The following is a 27500-nucleotide window of genomic DNA, read 5'->3' on the forward strand; positions in this document are numbered from 1 at the left end:
GACATGCCCACCAACATAGACATGAATAATTGTGTGAGACAACATATCCCAAAACTCTCAAATCACTTAATGTGCAAATTCGTCAAAGCTGTCCTTTAAGTGACTTTTTGGCACCTCTGACAGAGTTTAGATTCCCAGAACACAGGCACCAACAACTATAACCTAATTTAATTATACAGTGCCGTCTGTTGAAATCACAGAGATGTACAGTTGCAGAGCGAGTTGAACATAACTCCAACATGCTCACTTGGGGACATCCGTCTGACTTTTACGTTAAATATGCCATGCGTGTGTGTATGGGTTGAAAGACCAATGTGTCGTCTCTCTGCACTCTCTCCATCTCATCCCAATGATCAATTCTCATTCCCGAGACATTAATGCTGGCGTCATCTCATCCTACTTGCCATTACTTTTCGGTATCATGTACAATCGACTGTCAACTAGTGCAGCATGTCATTTTCACAACATTACAGATCTTACTTGCTTCTGGGATGAGAGCAAAGCGACAGCGGGGCAGCAAGATCCTAACGCGAGCATTTTGAACGGCAACTTTTTTTGATTGACTGGAGATACAAACATAACCGACAGACGGAATTAACAATCAGACTTATGGATGACAGAAGCCCGAGACAGACGGACAGAGAGAGGCAGACAATGAATATATGTATGAGAGAGAGAGAGAGAGAGAGAGAGAGAGAGAGAGAGAGAGAGAGAGAGAGAGAGAGAGAGAGAGAGAGAGAGAGAGAGAGAGAGGGGGGAAAACAGCGGAGGTGATGTACAAGTTACAGCTGTTAATCACACGCTGTGCTGCACTACTTCCTTTCATAGCCGTATGTCGACATTTTACAGCATACATCAATATTATAATAATAATATTATTATTATTAGGGCACGCCTCCTGGTGGACATTTGCCCTCTGACTGAGCACAGCACGCCATGTAGCTTTCATGTGTTTTCATATGCAATGCCATATTTTGTTCAGTGGTGGAAAGTACATTTACTTTTAAGTACTTCATTTTGAGGTATTTGTACTTTACTTGAGTATTTCCAATATCCAAAACTTTAGCTTCCAACGCTTTAGTTACTAGTTGGATTATGATTAGCCTACAAAACATACATTACCCACTACAGCCCTATATACATTTCGGCCATGTTTACATTGTGAGCTTGGAGGGATACATAAAAAAAGAAAAATTTAAAAAAGAAAATATGGCAGAACTGGTTAAACTCTGTATTTGGCATGAGTAAAGTAACATACAGTAGGCTATTTTGCACAAATATGCATACGCATACAGGTGTGCCTTGAGATTTTGACTTGCCCTTTCAATTACAGTGCGTATTATACACAATCACTCACTGAGGAATCACCATGCAATACATCAACCTGCTCATCAGGAGCATTGGGGGTTCACCTGCTCATCAGGAGCATTGGGGGTTCACCTGCTCATCAGGAGCATTGGGGGTTCAGTGTCTTGACCCCCTGACCCCCTGCTCATCAGGAGCATTGGGGGTTCAGTGTCTTGCTCAAGGACACCTCAACACTATGTAACCTGCTCATCAGGAGCATTGGGGGTTCAGTGTCTTGCTCAAGGACACCTCAACACTATTTAACCTGCTCATCAGGAGCATTGGGGGTTCAGTGTCTTGCTCAATACATCAACCTGCTCATCCGGAGCATTGGGGGTTCAGTGTCTTGCTCAAGGACACTTCAACACTATTCTTGCTCATCAGGAGCATTGTGGGTTCAGTGTCTTGCTCAAGGACACTTCAACACTATTTAACCAGGGAACCCCAACCCCCCCCACCCCCCCCAACAGACCCTGGACATTTAGGGGAGTCTCACATTCACTGTACATCTAGTTGATACATGAAAGTCGCAAACACACAGTCTTAAAAACAACTGCAGGCTGATGGCCTTACAAAAACAACAAGAACAAAAAATGATGTGAATTCATGGTCTCTGTTCTCTCTCTCTCTCTCTCCCCCCTCTCTCTGAAACTCAGGAGATGACAGGCCGCGAATGGAATTCAATTTCACCTCCCTGTGCGCTTTTCTTTTACACACGCACGCGTGCACACACACACACACACACACACACACACACACACACACACACACACACACACACACACACACACACACACACACACACACACACACACACACACACACACACACACACACACACACACACACACACACACACACACACACACACACACACACACACACACAGTAATTTGAGACCCTGAGATAGCCCGGTTGAAAATATGGCATTTAGAAATGATAAGAAGGGAGAAAAACAATTTAGCGAGGGCCCTCTTAGTGCGTCGTGCGGAGCACCACCCAGGATTCCATCTGGGAGGCGACTCAGCGACTCAGCACATTTCTCAAGCACTGCCCTTTAGTTGGATGATAATTTAATACATAGCAAAGGAGACACTGACATCTCCACTTAGAGACAGCTTGGATCTGACCACCTAATGCGCACACACGCGCACACACACACACACACACGCACGCACGTGGACACACACACATGCACACGCACACGCACACACAAGCAAATTATCGCTTGTGTGGGACAAGTGGGGACGGGACTGTAAGCCGTGGACAGGGTTAGCAACTTTTTAATTAAGTTGCTATCAAATGCCTTGATGTCATATTCGACCATATAGGCCTAATATCGTCTATAATTTTGGGGGCGACTGTGGCTCAGGAGGTAGAGCAGGTCGTCCAATGATCCATGGGTCGGCGGTTCGTATCCCGGCTCCTCCTGTCTACATGTCGAAGTGTCCTTGGGCAAGACACTGAACCCCAAATTGCTCACAATGTGCTGGTTGGTACCTTGCATGGCTTCCGCCGCCATCGGTGTATGAATGTGTGTGTGAATGGGTGAATGTAATGCACATCTAGGCCTATACTTTTTATTTGTTTGACAAAATTGTCAGTATATTTAGTCATCATGGCTTATTTCGTTTTTATCTGTGGAAAAAAAGAAAATCGTCATAGTTTTATATTAGTCGACGAACTCAACATTGCTGGAACCCCCACGTTTAACCCTGCATGCACTGCAGATCAGTGGTTTTGGGTGTTTAAAGATCGGTGATGGATGGAATCGACTGGTTGGATTTTTGAGTCTTGTTTAATGATCAGTTTAATGATCGTCTGCTGGGATGTTGTAACACTTAGAGTGTGAGAGAGGAGCCACGCTCTCTCTCTCTCTCTCTCTCTCTCTCTCTCTCTCTCTCTCTCTCTCTCTCTATGTAAAGCGCCTTGGATAAATGCACCATTTACCATTTTATTTTATTAAACCCCTCTGGCGTCTCACATTTGGTGTTAAAATGCTCATTTTGGTCATGGGTGGTTATAGGGTGACTTAATGCTGTAGCCTAGGGGATATTTCTCATGTTATTTTAACAGGCTTAAAAAACATCTTGCAGGAGGAAAAGAGACAACGAGAGAGCTTTGAAACAGAAAGCCAATTATTAGGGGACTAACTTTTAGGGCATTTGAACTCTGATGCCTGCCAGGCAGTCACAATGTGGGACAGGGTCTCAATTTGTGGGACGCCTGAAAAGTCTTGGAAATGAGGGACTGTCCCACGCAAAGGGGGACATCTGGTCACCCTACTACATACAACTGTGATTTTAACCCATTTTGGGCAGGAACCCCTTTTGGGTTTCCGCATTATGATATACTTTAGCTATTGAAAAATAGCAAACATGTGGTGCAAATCTTTGAATATATATTCGTTCACAGCAAATGTTTTTAACTCAAATCCTTGCTTCTGGGGGGTCCCTGGAACTACATATTTTCAGATGGAGGTCGGCGGCCAATTACAGATAATCTTGGGGGTCCTTGACATGAAAATGTTTGAGAACGACTGACATACAGTAGAAACATAGGGTTTTTCAGAAAGCTGTCAGGATTTAGAAGACATTTCTTTTGTAGAATCCTTCCCAGGTCAAAATGGGTTAAAGGAAAACTCAGGGATTTGCATGGTGGCTGTAATAGCTCGGCCATGTGCTCTCTGACCGATGGCAGCTGGGTTGGTGGTTAGTGGAGACGAGGGGCGGAGCCTGGGCTTCAGATGACATCAGAGCGATTAGGGCGGAGAGAGAAAAGAGAGAGTTCAAAAGACTTTGAGAGTTTTTAAAGAGCGTTTCAAAGACAGGGTTTGTTTTTCACTGGAGGGCGTAGTATAGCGATACCTCAGAGACTCCACAGGACAGCCAGATGTCAATGACCATAACAGGACACAGCCGCCGCACAGGCTATTTAATAAGCCCCCGCGCACGCACGCACGCACGCACGCACGCACGCACGCACGCACGCACGCACGCACGCACGCACGCACGCACGCACGCACGCACGCACGCACGCACGCACGCACATCTCCTTCCTCCGTTTTTCCGTGAGTTTCATTTAGATCTCCAAAACTTGAGGGTATTGCCGTGACATCGGCGTCATCATTCCCGGAAGTTATGCGGGTGGCACAAAAAACGACTTTCTGGCCTTGACAGCCCATACAGTACATCTGATTGGCCTTGACAGCCCATACAGTGCATCCAGACAGAACATCTGATTGGCCTTGACAGCCCATACAGTACATCCAAACAGAACATCTGATTGGCCTTGACAGCCCATACAGTACATCCAGACAGAACATCTGATTGGCCTTGACAGCCCATACAGTACATCCAAACAGAACATCTGATTGGCCTTGACAGCCCATACAGTACATCCAGACAGAACATCTGATTGGCCTTGACAGCCCATACAGTACATCCAGACAGAACATCTGATTGGCCTTGACAGCCCATACAGTACATCCAAACAGAACATCTGATTGGCCTTGACAGCCCATACAGTACATCCAGACAGAACATCTGATTGGCCTTGACAGCCCAGACAGTACATCCAGACAGAACATCTGATTGGCCTTGACAGCCCATACAGTACATCCAACAGAACATCTGATTGGCCTTGACAGCCCATACAGTACATCCAACAGAACATCTGATTGGCCTTGACAGCCCATACAGTACATCCAACAGAACATCTGATTGGCCTTGACAGCCCATACAGTACATCCAACAGAACATCTGATTGGCCTTGACAGCCCATACAGTACATCCAGACAGAACATCTGATTGGCCTTGACAGCCCATACAGTACATCCAACAGAACATCTGATTGGCCTTGACAGCCCATACAGTACATCCAAACAGAACATCTGATTGGCCTTGACAGCCCATACAGTACATCCAGACAGAACATCTGATTGGCCTTGACAGCCCATACAGTACATCCAACAGAACATCTGATTGGCCTTGACAGCCCATACAGTACATCCAAACAGAACATCTGATTGGCCTTGACAGCCCATACAGTACATCCAGACAGAACATCTGATTGGCCTTGACAGCCCATACAGTACATCCAAACAGAACATCTGATTGGCCTTGACAGCCCATACAGTACATCCAACAGAACATCTGATTGGCCTTGACAGCCCATACAGTACATCCAGACAGAACATCTGATTGGCCTTGACAGCCCATACAGTACATCCAACAGAACATCTGATTGGCCTTGACAGCCCATACAGTACATCCAAACAGAACATCTGATTGGCCTTGACAGCCCATACAGTACATCCAGACAGAACATCTGATTGGCCTTGACAGCCCATACAGTACATCCAAACAGAACATCTGATTGGCCTTGACAGCCCATACAGTACATCCAGACAGAACATCTGATTGGCCTTGACAGCCCATACAGTACATCCAAACAGAACATCTGATTGGCCTTGACAGCCCATACAGTACATCCAACAGAACATCTGATTGGCCTTGACAGCCCATACAGTACATCCAAACAGAACATCTGATTGGCCTTGACAGCCCATACAGTACATCCAAACAGAACATCTGATTGGCCTTGACAGCCCATACAGTACATCCAAACAGAACATCTGATTGGCCTTGACAGCCCATACAGTACATCCAACAGAACATCTGATTGGCCTTGACAGCCCATACAGTACATCCAAACAGAACATCTGATTGGCCTTGACAGCCCATACAGTACATCCAAACAGAACATCTGATTGGCCTTGACAGCCCATACAGTACATCCAAACAGAACATCTGATTGGCCTTGACAGCCCATACAGTACATCCAGACAGAACATCTGATTGGCCTTGACAGCCCATACAGTACATCCACACAGAACATCTGATTGGCCTTGACAGCCCATACAGTACATCCAAACAGAACATCTGATTGGCCTTGACAGCCCATACAGTACATCCAACAGAACATCTGATTGGCCTTGACAGCCCATACAGTACATCCAAACAGAACATCTGATTGGCCTTGACAGCCCATACAGTACATCCAAACAGAACATCTGATTGGCCTTGACAGCCCATACAGTACATCCAAACAGAACATCTGATTGGCCTTGACAGCCCATACAGTACATCCACACAGAACATCTGATTGGCCTTGACAGCCCATACAGTACATCCAGACAGAACATCTGATTGGCCTTGACAGCCCATACAGTACATCCAGACAGAACATCTGATTGGACTTGACAGCCCATACAGTACATCCAACAGAACATCTGATTGGCCTTGACAGCCCATACAGTACATCCAGACAGAACATCTGATTGTATTAAAGGACTTCCGAGTGTGACTTAGGCCAAAATAGATTTTTCTTTGTCCTAAGTCACATGTTTTTGTGACTTTGGTAAAAAAAGAAAGTCAGACCGACACTATTTAATCCTCTTATGTTACATAACTGACAGACAGTGTTATTTTTATATTAATAATCATAAATTGTTATAAATGTTTTTGGTGAAATTATTAAGAAATATCATATAGTTTTGTTTTGGATCAGTTTTTCTTTTTTTTTCCAGAAATAAAAATAAAAATCACACCTGTGTGAAGTGAAGTGAGCCGTGAAACTATACTTGTATGGTTATAGTTACTGTAGTGGGGGTGTTCATAAGGCTGTGTGATGTGTTCTTACATTCAGGGTGTTCATATGGCATCTATGCTCTTAAATTTGATCAGGCTATTAAAACAGCTTAAGCGCCATGCCCGTAAAGACGAGCTTATCTTACCTGTGTCCAGGTTGCCATAGCCGTAAAGGCGAGCTTTGTTTAATCCACGTTAATTGGCGTTTGATTAGCATCACGTTAGCAAGCATGTCTGTTGCATTTTTAGCTAGCTACAGACCTGGAAAATGCCCAAAATTCTGCGTGCACACCCGTGCACGCACGTAAGCCGTCTTTATATGCATTATGGCTCATAATGCAACGCTTGATTAGAGCTTAATTTGACTTAGTTATGACCAAAAATGCGATCGCGGGCTAAACTGGTCTCAGGTCAGTATTGTGAGATGGCCGACTTTCAGTTCCGGTTCAAACTGGTGTAAACATCCGCTACTTTTTGGGAAAGGTTATTCAAAAACGTCTGGCACCAGGCACCAACCCCTCTGCTGGCCACCCAGCACCAACCCCTCTGCTGGCCACCCAGCACCAACCCCTCTGCTGGCCACCCAGCACCAACCCCTCTGCTGGCCACCCAGCACCAATCCCTCTGCTGGCCACCCAGCACCAACCCCTCTGCTGGCCACCCAGCACCAACCCCTCTGCTGGCCACCCAGCACCGACCCCTCTGCTGGCCACCCAGCACCAACCCCTCTGCTGGCCACCCAGCACCAATCCCTCTGCTGGCCACCCAGCACCAACCCCTCTGCTGGCCACCCAGCACCAACCCCTCTGCTGGCCACCCAGCACCGACCCCTCTGCTGGCCACCCAGCACCGACCCCTCTGCTGGCCACCCAGCACCAACCCCTCTGCTGGCCACCCAGCCCAACCCCTCTGCTGGCCACCCAGCACCGACCCCTCTGCTGGCCACCCGGCACCGACCCCTCTGCTGGCCACCCGGCACCACCACCTCTGCTGGCCACCCGGCAGCAACCCCTCTGCTGGCCACCCGGCACCAACCCCTCTGCGGGCCACCCAGCACCAACCCCTCTGCGGGCCACCCAGCACCAACCCCTCTGCTGGCCACCCGGCACCAACCCCTCTGCTGGCCACCCAGCACCAACCTCTCTGCTGGCCACCCGGCAGAATGGCATCTATCCTGTTAAATCGCTATCTATGATAAATAGTTTCTTTACAGAAACTACAGGTTTTACCTTGTTTGTTTACATGCTCGTTGAGCTGTGTTTGTTTGGTTAGCAACCGGGTTATAGCCACATTGACAACGACGTCATCTGCTTTGCTATACTATTTTGGATTGGTTGGTGTGAACCAATTGCCGAAGACTGTCGCTTTGCCAACGCCCACCACCGAAACTGCTGCCGTGGGAACATAGAGTATTAAAAGGATAGAGACTGAACGCCGCTATTCATTTCAGTGGAAGTTGCTCAGTGGCGTTTTGAAGCACCCGGAAGAACCGTCTACTCCCGCGTTTTTTCGACATTCCAAAATGCGGAAGTGCAAACAGGCGCTCAATGTTAAAGCCCAGCTGCACAGGGTTTCCTCGTCATAACTCCACGGGTCAGGCTATACCATGTGTGTTCTTACATTCAGGGTGAGTGTCAGGCTACCATGTGTGTTCTTACATTCAGGGTGAGTGTCAGGCTACCATGTGTGTTCTTACATTCAGGGTGAGTGTCAGGCTACCATGTGTGTTCTTACATTCAGGGTGAGTGTCAGGCTACCATGTGTGTTCTTACATTCAGGGTGAGTGTCAGGCTATACCATGTGTGTTCTTACATTCAGGGTGAGTGTCAGGCTACCATGTGTGTTCTTACATTCAGGGTGAGTGTCAGGCTACCAGGTGTGTTCTTACATTCAGGGTGAGTGTTCTTACATTCAGGGTGAGTGTCAGGCTACCATGTGTGTTCTTACATTCAGGGTGAGTGTCAGGCTACCATGTGTGTTCTTACATTCAGGGTGAGTGTCAGGCTATACCATGTGTGTTCTTACATTCAGGGTGAGTGTCAGGCTATACCATGTGTGTTCTTACATCCAGGGTGAGTGTCAGGCTACCATGTGTGTTCTTACATTCAGGGTGAGTGTCAGGCTACCATGTGTGTTCTTACATTCAGGGTGAGTGTCAGGCTATACCATGTGTGTTCTTACATTCAGGGTGAGTGTCAGGCTGTGTGTTCTTACATTCAGGGTGAGTGTCAGGCTATACCATGTGTGTTCTTACATTCAGGGTGAGTGTCAGGCTACCATGTGTGTTCTTACATTCAGGGTGAGTGTCAGGCTACCATGTTTGTTCTTACATTCAGGGTGAGTGTCAGGCTACCATGTTTGTTCTTACATTCAGGGTGAGTGTCAGGCTATACCATGTGTGTTCTTACATTCAGGGTGAGTGTCAGGCTACCATGTGTGTTCTTACATTCAGGGTGAGTGTCAGGCTACCATGTGTGTTCTTACATTCAGGGTGAGTGTCAGGCTACCATGTGTGTTCTTACATTCAGGGTGAGTGTCAGGCTACCATGTGTGTTCTTACATTCAGGGTGAGTGTCAGGCTATACCATGTGTGTTCTTACATTCAGGGTGAGTGTCAGGCTACCATGTGTGTTCTTACATTCAGGGTGAGTGTCAGGCTACCAGGTGTGTTCTTACATTCAGGGTGAGTGTTCTTACATTCAGGGTGAGTGTCAGGCTACCATGTGTGTTCTTACATTCAGGGTGAGTGTCAGGCTACCATGTGTGTTCTTACATTCAGGGTGAGTGTCAGGCTATACCATGTGTGTTCTTACATTCAGGGTGAGTGTCAGGCTATACCATGTGTGTTCTTACATCCAGGGTGAGTGTCAGGCTACCATGTGTGTTCTTACATTCAGGGTGAGTGTCAGGCTACCATGTGTGTTCTTACATTCAGGGTGAGTGTCAGGCTATACCATGTGTGTTCTTACATTCAGGGTGAGTGTCAGGCTGTGTGTTCTTACATTCAGGGTGAGTGTCAGGCTATACCATGTGTGTTCTTACATTCAGGGTGAGTGTCAGGCTACCATGTGTGTTCTTACATTCAGGGTGAGTGTCAGGCTACCATGTGTGTTCTTACATTCAGGGTGAGTGTCAGGCTATACCATGTGTGTTCTTACATTCAGGGTGAGTGTCAGGCTATACCATGCGTGTTCTTACATTCAGGTTGAGTGTCAGGCTACCATGTGTGTTCTTACATTCAGGGTGAGTGTCAGGCTATACCATGTGTGTTCTTACATTCAGGGTGAGTGTCAGGCTATACCATGTGTGTTCTTACATTCAGGGTGAGTGTCAGGCTATACCATGTGTGTTCTTACATTCAGGGTGAGTGTCAGGCTATACCATGTGTGTTCTTACATTCAGGGTGAGTGTCAGGCTATACCATGTGTGTTCTTACATTCAGGGTGAGTGTCAGGCTATACCATGTGTGTTCTTACATTCAGGGTGAGTGTCAGGCTGTGTGTTCTTACATTCAGGGTGTTCATAAGGCAGCCAGTGGTGTTTCTTGTAGTGGTACTCGAGGTGCGAGTCACGGCACTCCTCCTCCCGCGGGTCGCTGTAGATGTCCTCGCACTCCTTAGTGTTGCACATCTGGAACCTGGAGTCGGTCCCGACACAGGAGCGGCCTCCGTTAGCTGGCCTGGAGTGGAGAGAGAGAGAGAGAGGGAGGAGGGAGGGAGGGAAAACTGTCGTCAAATGAATCCAATATGTGTGAATAGTGGTGGAAACCACATTAACACACCGCTAGCATGTATTGACAAATTAGGATCTAATTCACGCCAGCATTTTTCCCAGTTGAGCTCTTATTTTGAAAAGCCACATTTCCAGACTTCCGGAAGTGAACATAAACTAGTAAATGAAACGGGTCCCGTTCAACTGTTGTTTACAAGATGGATCTATACCGTGGGCACTGGAGGCCTCCACATCGTCGGCTGTGCCATCAAAGAAACTTTGTTTTGACCAAAAATGCCATCTGGGACAAGGAATAGGAGATATAGGCGATTGAAAGAAACAGATAGAATAGATTATTATGGCGCCGACGATCTAAGATGGGGGACCCAGTGTTGGGACAACAACAGCTAGCTACCCGATGCTAACGTAAGTAGCATTATGGCTTGATCAATCGAAAGCACTATAAAAGCGCAATTGCCATTGATCTACGGCAATTGCGTTAAGCGTAGCATTAAATAATAGGCTTTAAAATAAATGAAAAAAAGGAATGGAAGAATCACAGCCCCCACACGCATCATTAGAAGGGCATTCTAATGCGTGATCACTCATGTACTGCCCACTCCCCCCCATGTTCTTCCTTTGCCACGTCTTTTCAGAGCAAGCTCTTATTTTGAAGACTTAAAAAACTGTCTGGGGTGTTCACATAAGTATAGATGATAAAAAATTTAGTTTTTTTGAGTAAAATATCCCTTTAAGTACAAATGTTACATGCCCCCACACGCACGCGTGCACACACACACACACACACACACACACACACACACACACACACACACACACACACACACACACACACACACACACACACACACACACACACACACACACACACACACACACCTAGGTTCTTACTTTGGATTGTCACAGGTGCGTTGACGGAACTGCACCCCTCCCCCACAGGAGCGGGAGCACTGGCCAAACTCACTCCATGAACCCCAGTTGCCGTCCTGCTTGATGATGTCAGCGGTCAACCAGATGCAGTGACCTTTAAAGCAGTGCTGTCATTGGACAAGAAACACATTGCATTGCAGTGAGTATGCAATACGTACTGCAGTATACAAATACATTATTCTTTAGACTAGGGATGTCCCGATCTCATTTTTTCGATCACGATCCGATTCCGATCATTTTGATGTTGAGTATCTGCCGATACCGATTTTTCCCGATCCGATATTTATATTTTTATAGAACCCTTATCCCATATCACAATAGTACAATATCCAGAATCACAGACAATATCCAGTCTAACATCATGATATGGATATCATTATTATGTCCCGATCACTTTTCTTTGCTCCCGATCCGATTCCGATCATTTGAAAATGACGTGATCGATCGGCCACGATTTCCCATCACGTGATTGAAAATAGCACATCCATATTTTCCTCCAGACCCCACTTTTCCACCAAAATAACTTTTGTTCTAGAACTGGTTCCATTCTAGATTCTTGGAACATGTGTGCTTTCATGGAATGGGCTGCCATTTCTTTTGTTCCAGTTCCAAACTAACGTTTAGAGTCCTGAAACAATACATTTTTGCAGTGGAAAACAGAACAGAACCGGTTCAACCGGTGGCCTTTGAGAACCACCGTCTTCCAGACACAAGGGTCTCAACACCCAGTTATTTGTTTTTAGAGACACAAAAAAAAGCGACTGTCACTACCTTCCCGTTCCCACACATGGTGCCGTCGATGGGTGGTCCTTTCTTGGTCTTGCAGAAGAAGGGGTTGTCGGGATGGCTGCACCACAGCTGCTTGCATGGGTCGAAGCTGCGGTACTGTGGAAGCACAGAGGCACTCGTTCTTATATACGCACACAACATATAGGATTCGACAATAGACACTCTCCCTTTGCTTGTTCGTAAGGGAGAGTGGCCGTTGGCTAATGTCTCAGATACAAGGAGGTGTTCATAAACATTCTCCACCTAACCTTAGATCTAAGGCTAACAGAACTAGTACGGTAGGACCAGAGCCATAGAGTAATACAGAGTTACGACAACTCCGTTCACTTCATGGGGCTTCAGTCCAATGGCGGCTCTTCTACATAGACTTCTACCGCCGAAGAGCATATAGCGAACAGTGACAAAGTCCTGAACCGGAAGTTGGCAGAATGCATTGGACTCAGGCAACAGCCCAGCTTTAATGATCTTAAATCCCATTTATTTTAGATCGTTTTATAGTAATAGTACAACATAAACATTACAGAGACTTTAGTTGTCACTGTACAATACTTTAAAACAGTAGTCACGATGCACACATGCCTAAAATAGCTCTTATTTGCGCCACCCTCGTTGAAAACAATGTATTTCAAACTCCAGCTTGTCACTGTCCAGGCTGCACGAACAGCACTCGAGCGCTCCGTTTTCTGCCCCCTCAATGCCGAAACTCTGTGTTACTCTATGGCTCTGGGTAGGACAAAAGGTTAAGATGGCAGCTATTAGATGCCATCTTGGCAGTCAATAGCATCCGTACCTGTTCATCTACTTTTATAGACTGTATACAACTGTCAAAAGTGTTATCTTTTTGTTTTTCTCTTGTCTAAAAAACTTTGCATGAAGAAAAATGTGACGTCAAGACAATTGTAAAAAAGCATCATCTAGGGATATTTTCTATTGGCCGTTAGTCAAATGTCTTGGATATCCTGTGCTTATTGTATTCAAAAATAAAACAAACTTTATGTTTACAGAAATCACTACCACATCTGTCGAAAATGAGTCAATGACGAAAAAACAGCAGAGTGCGACAGAGACTAGACATGGACATCGGGGAATAGATAGAGATACAACATATAAATACAAAACCAAATTCATCGACAACAACAACAACAACAACAAAAGCATTGTTCAGCGCCGGGCCTTTGTTGTGCTCACTGCCGTTTACTCCACTCCACACTTCATGGGAATAAAAAACACACACCGATCATGCAAACCAAAAAACCAAAAGATGACAAGAGAGACGCGCTCTCCAAGATGAGACAGCCTGCCGTTCAGTCGAGTCACAGGGGAGACTAGAGGTCAGAGGAGGGGTCGAAAGGTCAAACTTAACAACAGTGGGGTCTCAGGGACGTCTAAAGATGCCCTCAGACATCAAGAACTATCATCAATCGCCCCTTCCTTTGCCTTGTAAACCGTTAAATGCCACACTAATATCTTTATAGTGACCACTGTCTAAAGGGACAACGTATGCCCTCCTCCCTGGTTCCCCAAGACCTCCAGATCCACCGTGACCCCCGTTGACCTCTACAGGTCAGAGGTCAAGTCAGTATATCGATGGGCACATTGTGGTAGGTACGTAGGTAGGTACGTAGGTAGGTAGGTAGGTAGGTAGGTAGGTAGGTAGGTAGGTAGGTAGGTAGGCACTGATGGCACCAGACTGTCTGAAGGATCCTAAAAGTCGTGGTGAAACATCACGCTCTGGGGTTTTATCCCCAACCGTTTGTGGCTGCAGGGACAAATGGCGTATGACAGGGGTTCTCAACGTTTTTGGCTGGGGACCCCTGGAAATGCTTTGGCAATGTCTCGGGACCCCCGCCCCAGCCCCCTCCCGACCCCCAATATAAATTGACTGCTACAATAACCTTAAACCATTTTGGGCGGGAACCCCTTTTGGTGTTTTAAGCATTGTTATAATTTAGCTATTGAAAAATAGCAGATCTACAAGCTCATAGCGCGCCACCGAGTGGCGCGCTACAAGCTTGTAGGTCTGCTATTTTTGAAAAATCTTTTTTTTTTTTTTTTTTTTGGGGACCCCCTAAAATAATTTGGCGACCCCCCGAGGGGTCGCGACCCACGGGTTGAGAACCCCTGGCGTATGACAATGTACAACACTCCTGCATGGCTGAATAATGGCACAATGATTAAAGCCAGATTTGTAGGATGATAATTATGGGTTGTGTTAGTCTTTCAAGCCCATCTATCTCTTCAAAAGACCGACGGAGCAGTCCTCTGGCTCATCAGCCCGGGAAGGGCATTCGACCGATCATGACACAGCCATTCACCAAATGTTGAATTTCCATTTCTAAGTAGCTATAGCTATCTAGGAGGCTTTGACTAATTTGGTTGCCGTTAAAGGTTATTTGCGTGACTGCAGAGGCGCAGGCAGAAAACGTGTCAGAGACTATGTCAAACTGTCACACCGACCCCATGATCGGTTTTTCAAGCCTGATGTCGCGTGACCAGAGACACGTGCAGCATTTTAGAATCCTCCAGAGCACACAGACATCAAAGTGGGGCGGGTGGGGGGGGGGGGGGGGGGACGGGACGGGACAGAAGAAGACGACACAGAGTAACGACACAGAGTAAAGCATAAAACACAAAGGAAACAACAGTGTTACACGGCATGTTCAAGACGACAATATCAACATTGCTCCAAGGATAAAACAAAACAGAACGAGAGGATGATGAAAGAAAGCGTCCACAAGTCTTCGGGGGGAGGTTTGGTGGAGTACCTTACCTGTGGTCCTGACTGGCTGGTCTTTAGTAGCTGAGGGGAGAATTAGAGGGTAATCTAGCAATATGCGTGCAAAGCCCCACCACAACAAAGCCCCACTCTGACAATCAAGCGACAGCTCGTCAACAGCGTGCCACGGTGGCCCTCACTCACTCACGGTCACGAAGGAGGTGAGGGTGAAAGAAGTGGCGTTTTCGGATGTTATCAGATGATTTAATCTCCGTCATCGGCCCTTATCAACACCATGCAATGCAGCCAGTATGGACATTTCCTACATATTGACGTTTGTCCGACGTGGCGTTGGTCTAACCCTAACCCCACGACACGCCCCTCTACAACCCACAGAGCCTCCGTGGGACACCGGCCTCTTGTTAGTGCCCCACCGGCACCTCGCGTGCCTCTTGTTAGTGCCCCACCGGCACCTCGCGTGCAAGCTGAGTTGTTGTATAGCACGGTTTTGCGATGTTTTCGCTTCGGCGGCGGTAATTTCACTTCCGCGTTTCCTAGCCGTATACTCGCGGTAGGCAGAATGTAGGAAGCAACATTCTAAATCCTACATGGATTGTGCTTATAACCACGCCCCGCTTCTGTGGCCAACGCGGAAGTGCCTCTCGCCTACAACAACTGTGGACTAAATATAACTCTGTGGACTAGACCTAAATATAACTCTGTGGACTAGACCTCAATATAACTCTGTGGACTAGACTAAATATAACTCTGTGGACTAGACCTAAATATAACTCTGTGGACTAGACCTAAATATAACTCTGTGGACTAGACCTAAATATAACTCTGTGGACTAGACCTAAATATAACTCTGTGGACTAGACCTAAATATAACTCTGTGGACTAGACCTAAATATAACTCTGTGGACTAGACCTAAATATAACTCTGTGGACTAGACCTAAATATAACTCTGTGGACTAGACCTAAATATAACTCTGTGGACTAGACCTAAATATAACTCTGTGGACTAGACCTAAATATAACTCTGTGGACTAGACCTAAATATAACTCTGTGGACTAGACCTAAATATAACTCTGTGGACTAGACCTAAATATAACTCTGTGGACTAGACCTAAATATAACTCTGTGGACTAGACCTAAATATAACTCTGTGGACTAGACCTAAATATAACTCTGTGGACTAGACCTAAATATAACTCTGTGGACTAGACCTAAATATAACTCTGTGGACTAGACCTAAATATAACTCTGTGGACTAGACCTAAATATAACTCTGTGGACTAGACCTAAATATAACTCTGTGGACTAGACCTAAATATAACTCTGTGGACTAGACCTAAATATAACTCTGTGGACTAGACCTAAATATAACTCTGTGGACTAGACCTAAATATAACTCTGTGGACTAGACCTAAATATAACTCTGTGGACTAGACCTAAATATAACTCTGTGGACTAGACCTAAATATAACTCTGTGGACTAGACCTAAATATAACTCTGTGGACTAGACCTAAATATAACTCTGTGGACTAGACCTAAATATAACTCTGTGGACTAGACCTAAATATAACTCTGTGGACTAGACCTAAATATAACTCTGTGGACTAGACCTAAATATAACTCTGTGGACTAGACCTAAATATAACTCTGTGGACTAGACCTAAATATAACTCTGTGGACTAGACCTAAATATAACTCTGTGGACTAGACCTAAATATAACTCTGTGGACTAGACCTAAATATAACTCTGTGGACTAGACCTAAATATAACTCTGTGGACTAGACCTAAATATAACTCTGTGGACTAGACCTAAATATAACTCTGTGGACTAGACCTAAATATAACTCTGTGGACTAGACCTAAATATAACTCTGTGGACTAGACCCCGATGGAGGCCCGCCGCCTCACATGAACTTGAGCCACGTGAGACACCACCGAACGAGCTGAAGCGAGGGAGTTGCCATGTGGAATGTTGCGAAGTTCGCTTAGCGCCGACTCAGCCCCGTTGCGAGAGTTGCGACCCGATAGGCAGAGAATCGTAAATCATGTTCTGGCGAGAGATGTTTTCCCCGACTGCCACTCAAAGTGGCTACTGGCCAATCACAGCACGTCCACACTGGCCAATCACAGCACGTCCACACTGGCCAATCACAGCACGTCCTCGCACAACCCGTGTAGGCTTTTGAAGGACGCATGTAGGAAATGTCCATATTGCCTCCGTCGCATGGTCCTGATATAAGACCATACTGGTGATTATCGGTCGATAACATTCAAAGCGGGTGAAAGAAGAAGACTTAAGCTGCTCAGTGCCCAGTGCCGAGATGCTGCTGGGGGATGTAGGGGCCACTAGGGGGAGCTCTCATCTAGAAATGGTTGAAATCACCTGCGTTCATTTAAAGTCAGAGAGTGTTGCATGAAACGGAACCGAATGGGACCCTCTGGCAGTGGGACCCTCTGGCAGTGGGACCCTCTGGCAGTGGGACCCTCTGGCAGTGGTGCAAAACCTACATTTTGTTTACTTCAGTAAAAGTATCAATGCTGCAATGTAGAAGTTACTCTGTTGCAAGTAATTAAGTCCGCTATAAGAAATGCAATGATTACAAAAGTATTGTTATGAAAATGTACTTAAAGGACCACTTCACCACTTTTCAACTAATGTTCATGATAAAACACCACCATTTATTTCCTACTCAGTCTGTGTCTCATAGGAGGGCTTTGGGCAGTTCGGACACCCGTCCACCAGTGACATCATCATTAGGCAGATTTTTTTTAAACAAGATTTAAAAAAATATATATTTAGATTTTTATTATCGTGAGAACGATGGCTTCAACTTTTGCATTGCAACCTTTCAGGAAAAGAAAGCCTGCCGTTTCTATTAGCTTGGATTCACCATCGATGATGTCACTGGTGGACAGGTTTCTGAACTGCAAACAGCCCTCCTATGAGACACAGACTGAGTAGGAAAAAATGGTGGTATTTTATCATGAACATTAGTTAGGACCAATTATAGGAAGAGAAGTTGAAAAGTGGTGAAGTGGTCCTTTAAAGTCCCAACACAAGTTTCAAATTTATAAAATACATTAAAAAAATATTTTGAAAATAGCAGATCTACAAGCTCACAATGCGTCGTGATGAGCTTGTAGATCGGCTATTTTCAAATGGCCAAAATCTATAGAGGGCTAAAGTGGGTAATGTATGGTTCGTAATAATACTCACAATCTACAAAGTAACTATAGTGACTAAAGTGTAGAATAGTTGTAGTGGAGGAAAAAGTACAATATTTGCCTCTGAGATGCAGTGGAGTAGAAGTAAGAAGTACAGAAGATTGGATTTACTCCAGTAAAGTGTACGCACTGCCATCTGGGTCCATTTGGTTCCATTTATACTGCCATCTGGGTCCATTTGGTTCCATTTATACTGCCATCTGGGTCCATTTGGTTCCATTTATACTGCCATCTGGGTCCATTTGGTTCCATTTATACTGCCATCTGGGTCCATTTGCTCCGAATTAAACTTACACTGAGGATTTGACTCTGTGATAGTGTGGCCCTTTTGTCTATGTCCTAGAAACGTAATTAATTGCGTCGTGTATGTTGCACTGTGTATGGAATGGATATGACACTGTGTGTGTGTGTGTGTGTGTGTGTGTGTGTGTGTGTGTGTGTGTGTGTGTGTGTGTGTGTGTGTGTGTGCGCTCGCGCGACTGGCTTATCTACATCGTCGATACACTGCGTGTGTGTGTGATACACTGTGTGTGTGTGTGTGATACATTGCGTGTGTGTGTGTGTGTGTGTGTGTGTGTGTGTGTGTGTGTGTGTGTGTGTGTGTGTGTGTGTGTGTGTGTGTGTGTGTGTGTGTGTGTGTGCGTGTGTGTGTGTGTGTGTGTGTGTGTGTGTGCGTGCGTGTGTGGGGGGCGTTATATCAAGGAAATTGACTATCAAAGTAGACTATCAAAGTAGACTATCAAAACCAATTACCTGCTTTTAAGCAAGATGTCAAATCCGCACAGAGGCCGAGAGAGGAAAGACATCAGAAGGATGTGAACAGCTGTGTATGTAAGGATTCTCAATTCATTACATGTGGACAGAGCCAGAGCGTAGAGTCAGTGTTCATTACATGTGGACAGAGCCAGAGCGTAGAGTCAGTGTTCATTACATGTGGACAGAGCCAGAGCGTAGAGTCAGTGTTCATTACATGTGGACAGAGCCAGAGCGTAGAGTCAGTGTTCATTACATGTGGACAGAGCCAGAGCGTAGAGTCAGTGTTCATTACATGTGGACAGAGCCAGAGCGTAGAGTCAGTGTTCATTACATGTGGACAGAGCCAGAGCGTAGAGTCAGTGTTCATTACATGTGGACAGAGCCAGAGCGTAGAGTCAGTGCTGGCTTCAAATCACTCGGGCAAACGTTCTTCAGTCTATGGTAAAGAGAAATGTCAATCTGGCTTTTTTTTTTATAAGTGTCAGTTTCGATTCAAAGTGAGTTATAAACCCCCAATTCATGGTGAGATTGAGAGAAGAGTTGGCGAGAGCCGCTAGGGATTGGCCATGAGCAGACTACAGTACAGATGGGCCATTTGAGACACTTCACACGTCATGCCATTGGCAAGACAGACAGTGGATTGTCAGTCAAATGTCAGTGATAATTGTTACGTAAAGCAGTGGTTCTCAAACCTTTTTGTGTCAAGGACCCCCAAATTGACATTTAGCAGCCTGCGGACCCCCATTTGTACGCCTCTAGCAGTGATTCCCAACCGTTGTCATTTCAAGGACCCCCCAGTTTGACCTGCATTAAGCTACGGACGCCCATTTTTAACGGCATTTCTATCTCTGGGACCCCAATTTATATTGTGAAATCAATGTTAATTTAAGAGAGTGTACAAACGGGTCCATTTGGTTCCATTTGTACATTCTCAGAGTTACAGTCCCATAAGGGTCCATTTGGTTCCAACTATCATTTTTCTGGGACCCCTTGGAACTCCCTCAAGGACCCCTGGGGGTCCCCGGACCCCACTTTGAGAACCACTGATGTAAATGCTATTCAGATTCAGATTATTATTTTTTTTACAATGAAAAGAAGTGTCGACACTTGTTTTCAGTAATAGAAGAGAAAAATTAGCAAGGCTAAACAGGGAATAGAACCATTTGGAGAAAAAACAAGTATTTCCAGAACAAAACAAATGCAGGAAAAGTACAGAAAAAGTGTTGGAATGGCACATCTGTATATCACTGCTTCTATAGTTAGTAAGATGAGTGAGTGAATGTTAGTAAGTAGACGCTAGCAATTTGGATGCTACAGTATTAGTGTTCTGCGAGTGTTTTCTCATGCCAATAATTAAAGCCTCATTTGAATTGAACTGAACTGGGAGGAGACTTAATAAGGGAGGTCTTACCGCGGTGCACATGGTGTAGCCCACGCCGAAGTCGAAGCGACACTGTTCGTTCATGGAGTAGTGCAGCCCGGGGAGCTGGGGCAGCGACGGCCAGTTGTGGTCAAACGGGTCGTCGCGGAGACATTCATAGGAGCTGCATTATCAAATCAGATGAAATGAAATAAATTGTATTTGTATAGCACATTTAACCCATTTAGGCATGACGTCGAAATAAATAAAAACGTCTTCTGAAAGAATATATATTCAAAGATTTGTGCCGCATTTTTACGATTTTTCAAAAATAGCAGAACTACAAGCTCGTAGCGTGCCACTCGGTGGCGCGCTATGAGCTTGTAGATCTGCTATTTTTCAATAGCAGAAACACCAAAACGGGATCCCGTCCAGAATGGGTTAAAAACGACTCATCGTACCAAAGTGCTTCACAGGACAGAGAAAACAATACAATGCAATACAATACACCCGTGTAAAATGAAGCAATAAAAACAAAAAACAAAAACAACGCATAGTTGTGGTACAGTAGACAAGAAAGACGTTTAAGAGCAGTTTAAAAGCAGCAGGGCAAACATATCCTATATGTATAAAAGTGCAAGAGCTTCAGGGGGACTGGAGGGCTTGTGAATATAAAAATGTTTTGAGCCTAGACTTAAAGCTCTCAACGGAGGGGGCGGGGGGATTATAGGAGGAGGAGGGTAGAAGAGCAGTATTGATTTCGTCGACTGATATACTAAGACGAAAAATGTTTCGTCGACTACCTTTTTTCACTGACGAAAACCACATGGAAACTAAATGAAAACTAAGCTATGATGAGTAAAACTAGGACTAAATATATTGACATTTCTGACTTAACCAAGCATCTCGTTAGTGACTAGTCACTACCCAGGGCAAGGAAGGACACGACACAGGCTTTATTCCTCTCAGATCAGGGAATAACTAGAAAAAGTGCCCTTCTGGGCACAGGTCTCCACAAGGAGGATAGGACTGTGTGAGATGTTTTCTTCATTTTGTTGAGGAACACAAATCAACCTGTTGGTGGCACTATAACAGGCCAATGTGAAAAGGGTGGGATATATTCCTCAGCCTAGTAAGAGAATGTGTGAAAGATTTCACGTAAATTGCATGCTGCGTTCATTATTTGAGGCTTTTGTTCAAAACGGGGCAATCTTGCAAACTGTGAAAGCCAATTATAGCCAATTAGGATGGAATATGAAATATCGGACAGATCCGACTTGAGCACATGACCATAGAGATACTGTGTAACGATTTGTGAGATTTTTGGACAGAATCTGGAGGAGTAATATCAACAAATGTGTTTTACAAAAGTCGGCCTTCCACAGATGCGGAAAATGCAGGTCAAAGGTTTGTCTTTGGCCTCTAGGGAGTGTGCATGCAACGTTTCACGCAGATCGGTGCAGTTTTAGGTAAAAAATGTGAAAAGCTGCCTCATGGTGGCGCTATAACAGGCCGTTCTGGAAAATGTGGGGCAGAGGTTCATCGTTGGCATCCAGGGAGTGTGTGTGCAAAGTTTGGCATCGACCGGGTTAACGGTGCCGGAGATTAGCTGTACACAGACACGGAAGGACGGACACACACACACACACACGGACGGAGTGCAAAACATACTCTCTCCCCATGCCTTCGGCCTGGTGGAGACAATTAACAATAATATTATTTTACACAGGAAAGCAGATAACTCTCCACTGTCCGGACAGAGGCTCTTCTTTGAGTGTTTGTGGAGATGACTGATTTATCCTGTTGTGCCTTGATTAAGTCTATCTATGCACAACAGGTGCACAGCCACACCCAGCTCTGAGTCCAGTTCTAGTTTGACTCAGGCCAGGTGTGACTGCTTAAATCAGTCATCCTCCATCTCACATACGGTACTTGAGTAATTGTACTTGTAAATGCACACCAACTGCAGGCTGTCCTGAGGCCGCAGGGCGCCCGCTGCACAGGCTTATTGTTCCGTGTGTGTACGTGACTGCAGGTGTGCCTCTGCCGCTGTGCTGTCACTGTCACTTATGTAATACTCTGTCAAGTTTATTATATCTGCTGCGTTCTAACTGCCTCACTCCACTGCTATTTTTAACCACGCACGCGCCATATGAATCTATCATGCGCCTTTTTATGCATACATTTCACACAGCACGCATATTGATGTAACACCAGTTATGTTATTCTTTGGTTTCTTTCTTTCTCTATTTCTCTCCCTCCACCTTTCTTTGACGGAGCTCGTACGACAAAGAATTTCACGAATGCTGCATGCACGTCGGCTGACTGACACATGTACGTATGCCCACACTGGTGGGGCATACGTATACATGTGGAGCAGTAGCCCCCACATCTGTGTGCAGGTCGTCTCATAGGTTGTATGTCTTACTGTATGTATCGTCCCAGTTCTTGCATGCTGCATCTGGACCAATTGAAAATTGTGTGCGTGCGTGCGTGCGTGCGTGCGTGCGCGCGTGCGTGCGTGCGTGCGTGCGTGCGTGCGTGCGTGCGTGCGTGCGTGCGTGCGTGCGTGCGTGCGTGCGTGCGTGCGTGCGTGCGTGCGTGCGTGCGTGTCTTACTGCAGGTATCGTCCCAGTTCCTGCATGCTGCATCGGGACCAGTGGAATCGGTGGAAAGCAGCTTGCACCAACGGGGCCATGATGCTCCCCATGTGCACCTCATCTCCACAGCGGTTCCCCTGCCCGTCGTGCTCCATTCCCAGACTGGACACAGAGAGGACAGGAGAGGGACAAGGGGAGACGGTGGAGGGGAGACGGACGGAAGAGATTAAGGCAGGTATAGGGATGTGAAAGGAAATGAACGTGTGATGTCTTTACCCCGCCTCGTGTTGCGTCACTAGTATATCATTGAGAAGACTTGAATTCAGTGCTAAACTTACACGTGTCCCGTCTCGTGTGCGACCACAAAGGCCGAGGAGAAGCCATCCTCATGGTTCAGAGTACAACTCCTCACTGGATGGCACATACCTGTCACTGGAGCGTAACCTAGGCAACCAGAGAGAGAGAGAGAGAGAGAGAGAGAGAATGTCCTTTATGCATTTCTTGTGCTAATAAACCATAAACCAATGTGGACAGATTGCTGTAACTGACGCTCTGGCATCCTAAAGCATCATTAAGTGCCGTAAAAAAAAAAAGAACAGATCTACAAGCTAACAGCGCGTTGTATCGCTGGCGCATTGTTAGCCTGTCTGTCCCACGCTGGGTTCCTTTTAGTCGTAGAGTTGCGGTGCTGCTCGCTCTGCCTTATTGATTTTTTCCCAGCTGAAGGCTGAGCTCAAGGGCAGATGAAGGGTTGCTGCATAGCTAGTAGGCCCCTAGTCTTTAGTGTCCTGTCCCCTGGCTGCTAGGCCCCTAGCCTTTAGTGTCCTGTCCCCTGGCTGCTAGGCCACTATAGCCTTTAGTGTCCTGTCCCCTGGCTGCTAGGCCCCTAGTCTTTAGTGTCCTGTCCCCTGGCTGCTAGGCCCCTAGTCTTTAGTGTCCTGTCCCCTGGCTGCTAGGCCCCTAGCCTTTAGTGTCCTGTCCCCTGGCTGCTAGGCCCCTAGTCTTTAGTGTCCTGTCCAATGGCTGCTAGGCCCCTAGCCTTTAGTGTCCTGTCCCCTGGCTGCTAGGCCCCTAGCCTTTAGTGTCCTGTCCCCTGGCTGCTATAGGCCCCTAGTCTTTAGTGTCCTGTCCCCTGGCTGCTAGGCCACTAGCCTTTAGTGTCCTGTCCCCTGGCTGCTAGGCCCCTAGCCTTTAGTGTCCTGTCCCCTGGCTGCTAGGCCCCTAGCCTTTAGTGTCCTGTCCCCTGGCTGCTAGGCCCCTAGCCTTTAGTGTCCTGTCCCCTGGCTGCTAGGCCACTATAGTCTTTAGTGTCCTGTCCCCTGGCTGCTAGGCCCCTAGCCTTTAGTGTCCTGTCCCCTGGCTGCTAGGCCCCTAGCCTTTAGTGTCCTGTCCCCTGGCTGCTAGGCCACTATAGTCTTTAGTGTCCTGTCCCCTGGCTGCTAGGCCCCTAGCCTTTAGTGTCCTGTCCCCTGGCTGCTAGGCCCCTAGTCTTTAGTGTCCTGTCCCCTGGCTGCTAGGCCCCTAGCCTTTAGTGTCCTGTCCCCTGGCTGCTAGGCCCCTAGCCTTTAGTGTCCTGTCCCCTGGCTGCTAGGCCCCTAGCCTTTAGTGTCCTGTCCCCTGGCTGCTAGGCCACTATAGTCTTTAGTGTCCTGTCCCCTGGCTGCTAGGCCACTATAGCCTTTAGTGTCCTGTCCCCTGGCTGCTAGGCCACTATAGCCTTTAGTGTCCTGTCCCCTGGCTGCTGGCCACTAGACTTTAGTGTCCTGTCCCCTGGCTGCTAGGACACTATAGTCTTTAGTGTCCTGTCCTCTGGCTGCTAGGCCCCTAGCCTTTAATGTCCTGTTCCCTGGCTGCTAGGCCACTAGCCTTTAGTGTCCTGTCCCCTGGCTGCTAGGACACTATAGTCTTTAGTGTCCTGTCCCCTGGCTGCTAGGCCCCTAGTCTTTAGTGTCCTGTCCCCTGGCTGCTAGGACAATATAGTCTTTAGTGTCCTGTCCCCTGGCTGCTAGGACACTATAGTCTTTAGTGTCCTGTCCCCTGGCTGCTAGGCCCCTAGTCTTTAGTGTCCTGTCCCCTGGCTGCTAGGACAATATAGTCTTTAATGTCCTGTCCCCTGGCTGCTAGGCCCCTAGTCTTTAGTGTCCTGTCCCCTGGCTGCTAGGACAATATAGTCTTTAATGTCCTGTCCCCTGGCTGCTAGGCCCCTAGTCTTTAGTGTCCTGTCCCCTGGCTGCTAGGACACTATAGTCTTTAGTGTCCTGTCCCCTGGCTGCTAGGCCCCTAGTCTTTAGTGTCCTGTCCCCTGGCTGCTAGGACAATATAGTCTTTAATGTCCTGTCCCCTGGCTGCTAGGCCCCTAGTCTTTAGTGTCCTGTCCCCTGGCTGCTAGGCCCCTAGTCTTTAGTGTCCTGTCCCCTGGCTGCTAGGACAATATAGTCTTTAATGTCCTGTCCCCTGGCTGCTAGGCCCCTAGTCTTTAGTGTCCTGTCCCCTGGCTGCTAGGCCCCTAGTCTTTAGTGTCCTGTCCCCTGGCTGCTAGGCCACTATAGCCTTTAGTGTCCTGTCCCCTGGCTGCTAGGCCCCTAGTCTTTAGTGTCCTGTCCCCTGGCTGCTAGGACAATATAGTCTTTAATGTCCTGTCCCCTGGCTGCTAGGCCCCTAGTCTTTAGTGTCCTGTCCCCTGGCTGCTAGGCCCCTAGTCTTTAGTGTCCTGTCCCCTGGCTGCTAGGACAATATAGTCTTTAATGTCCTGTCCCCTGGCTGCTAGGCCCCTAGTCTTTAGTGTCCTGTCCCCTGGCTGCTAGGCCCCTAGTCTTTAGTGTCCTGTCCCCTGGCTGCTAGGCCACTATAGCCTTTAGTGTCCTGTCCCCTGGCTGCTAGGCCACTATAGCCTTTAGTGTCCTGTCCCCTGGCTGCTAGGCCACTATAGCCTTTAGTGTCCTGTCCCCTGGCTGCTAGGACACTATAGCCTTTAGTGTCCTGTCCCCTGGCTGCTAGGACACTATATCCTTTGGTGTCCTGTCCCCTGGCTGCTAGGCCCCTAGCCTTTAGTGTCCTGTCCCCTGGCTGCTAGGCCCCTAGCCTTTAGTGTCCTGTCCCCTGGCTGCTAGGCCCCTAGCCTTTAGTGTCCTGTCCCCTGGCTGCTAGGCCCCTAGCCTTTAGTGTCCTGTCCCCTGGCTGCTAGGCCCCTAGCCTTTAGTGTCCTGTCCCCTGGCTGCTAGGCCACTATAGCCTTTAGTGTCCTGTCCCCTGGCTGCTAGGCCCCTAGTCTTTAGTGTCCTGTCCCCTGGCTGCTAGGCCCCTAGCCTTTAGTGTCCTGTCCCCTGGCTGCTAGGCCCCTAGCCTTTAGTGTCCTGTCCCCTGGCTGCTAGGCCCCTAGCCTTTAGTGTCCTGTCCCCTGGCTGCTATGCCACTATAGCCTTTAGTGTCCTGTCCCCTGGCTGCTAGGACACTATAGCCTTTAGTGTCCTGTCCCCTGGCTGCTAGGCCACTAGCCTTTAGTGTCCTGTCCCCTGGCTGCTAGGACACTATATCCTTTGGTGTCCTGTCCCCTGGCTGCTAGGCCCCTAGCCTTTAGTGTCCTGTCCCCTGGCTGCTAGGCCCCTAGCCTTTAGTGTCCTGTCCCCTGGCTGCTAGGCCCCTAGCCTTTAGTGTCCTGTCCCCTGGCTGCTAGGCCCCTAGCCTTTAGTGTCCTGTCCCCTGGCTGCTAGGCCCCTAGCCTTTAGTGTCCTGTCCCCTGGCTGCTAGGCCACTATAGCCTTTAGTGTCCTGTCCCCTGGCTGCTAGGCCCCTAGTCTTTAGTGTCCTGTCCCCTGGCTGCTAGGCCCCTAGCCTTTAGTGTCCTGTCCCCTGGCTGCTAGGCCCCTAGCCTTTAGTGTCCTGTCCCCTGGCTGCTAGGCCCCTAGCCTTTAGTGTCCTGTCCCCTGGCTGCTAGGCCCCTAGCCTTTAGTGTCCTGTCCCCTGGCTGCTAGGCCCCTAGCCTTTAGTGTCCTGTCCCCTGGCTGCTAGGCCCCTAGCCTTTAGTGTCCTGTCCCCTGGCTGCTAGGCCCCTAGCCTTTAGTGTCCTGTCCCCTGGCTGCTAGGCCACTATAGCCTTTAGTGTCCTGTCCCCTGGCTGCTAGGCCCCTAGCCTTTAGTGTCCTGTCCCCTGGCTGCTAGGCCCCTAGCCTTTAGTGTCCTGTCCCCTGGCTGCTAGGCCCCTAGCCTTTAGTGTCCTGTCCCCTGGCTGCTAGGCCCCTAGCCTTTAGTGTCCTGTCCCCTGGCTGCTAGGCCCCTAGCCTTTAGTGTCCTGTCCCCTGGCTGCTAGGCCCCTAGCCTTTAGTGTCCTGTCCCCTGGCTGCTAGGCCACTATAGCCTTTAGTGTCCTGTCCCC

The 27500-nt window shown here is 47.4% G+C and overlaps 1 protein-coding gene across 1 annotated transcript in view; it reads right to left on the reverse strand.

The window, feature by feature from the left end:
- The window catches only part of LOC306916402 (A disintegrin and metalloproteinase with thrombospondin motifs 2-like), a gene marked incomplete at its 5' end in the record, with an annotated part of 83552 nt that overhangs the window by 28886 nt on the left and 27166 nt on the right, over positions 1 to 27500 (reverse strand). Inside the window, 6 exons of the mRNA XM_079494240.1 lie at positions 10508 to 10677; positions 11622 to 11767; positions 12432 to 12545; positions 20580 to 20712; positions 23147 to 23290; positions 23467 to 23572. Of these exons, the coding sequence (XP_079350366.1) occupies positions 10508 to 10677; positions 11622 to 11767; positions 12432 to 12545; positions 20580 to 20712; positions 23147 to 23290; positions 23467 to 23572 (813 nt within the window). The remainder of the gene's footprint in view (positions 1 to 10507; positions 10678 to 11621; positions 11768 to 12431; positions 12546 to 20579; positions 20713 to 23146; positions 23291 to 23466; positions 23573 to 27500) is intronic.

Source organism: Electrona antarctica (genome assembly GCF_951216825.1).
Source record: "Electrona antarctica genome assembly, chromosome: 1".
NCBI classification, from domain to species: domain Eukaryota; kingdom Metazoa; phylum Chordata; class Actinopteri; order Myctophiformes; family Myctophidae; genus Electrona; species Electrona antarctica.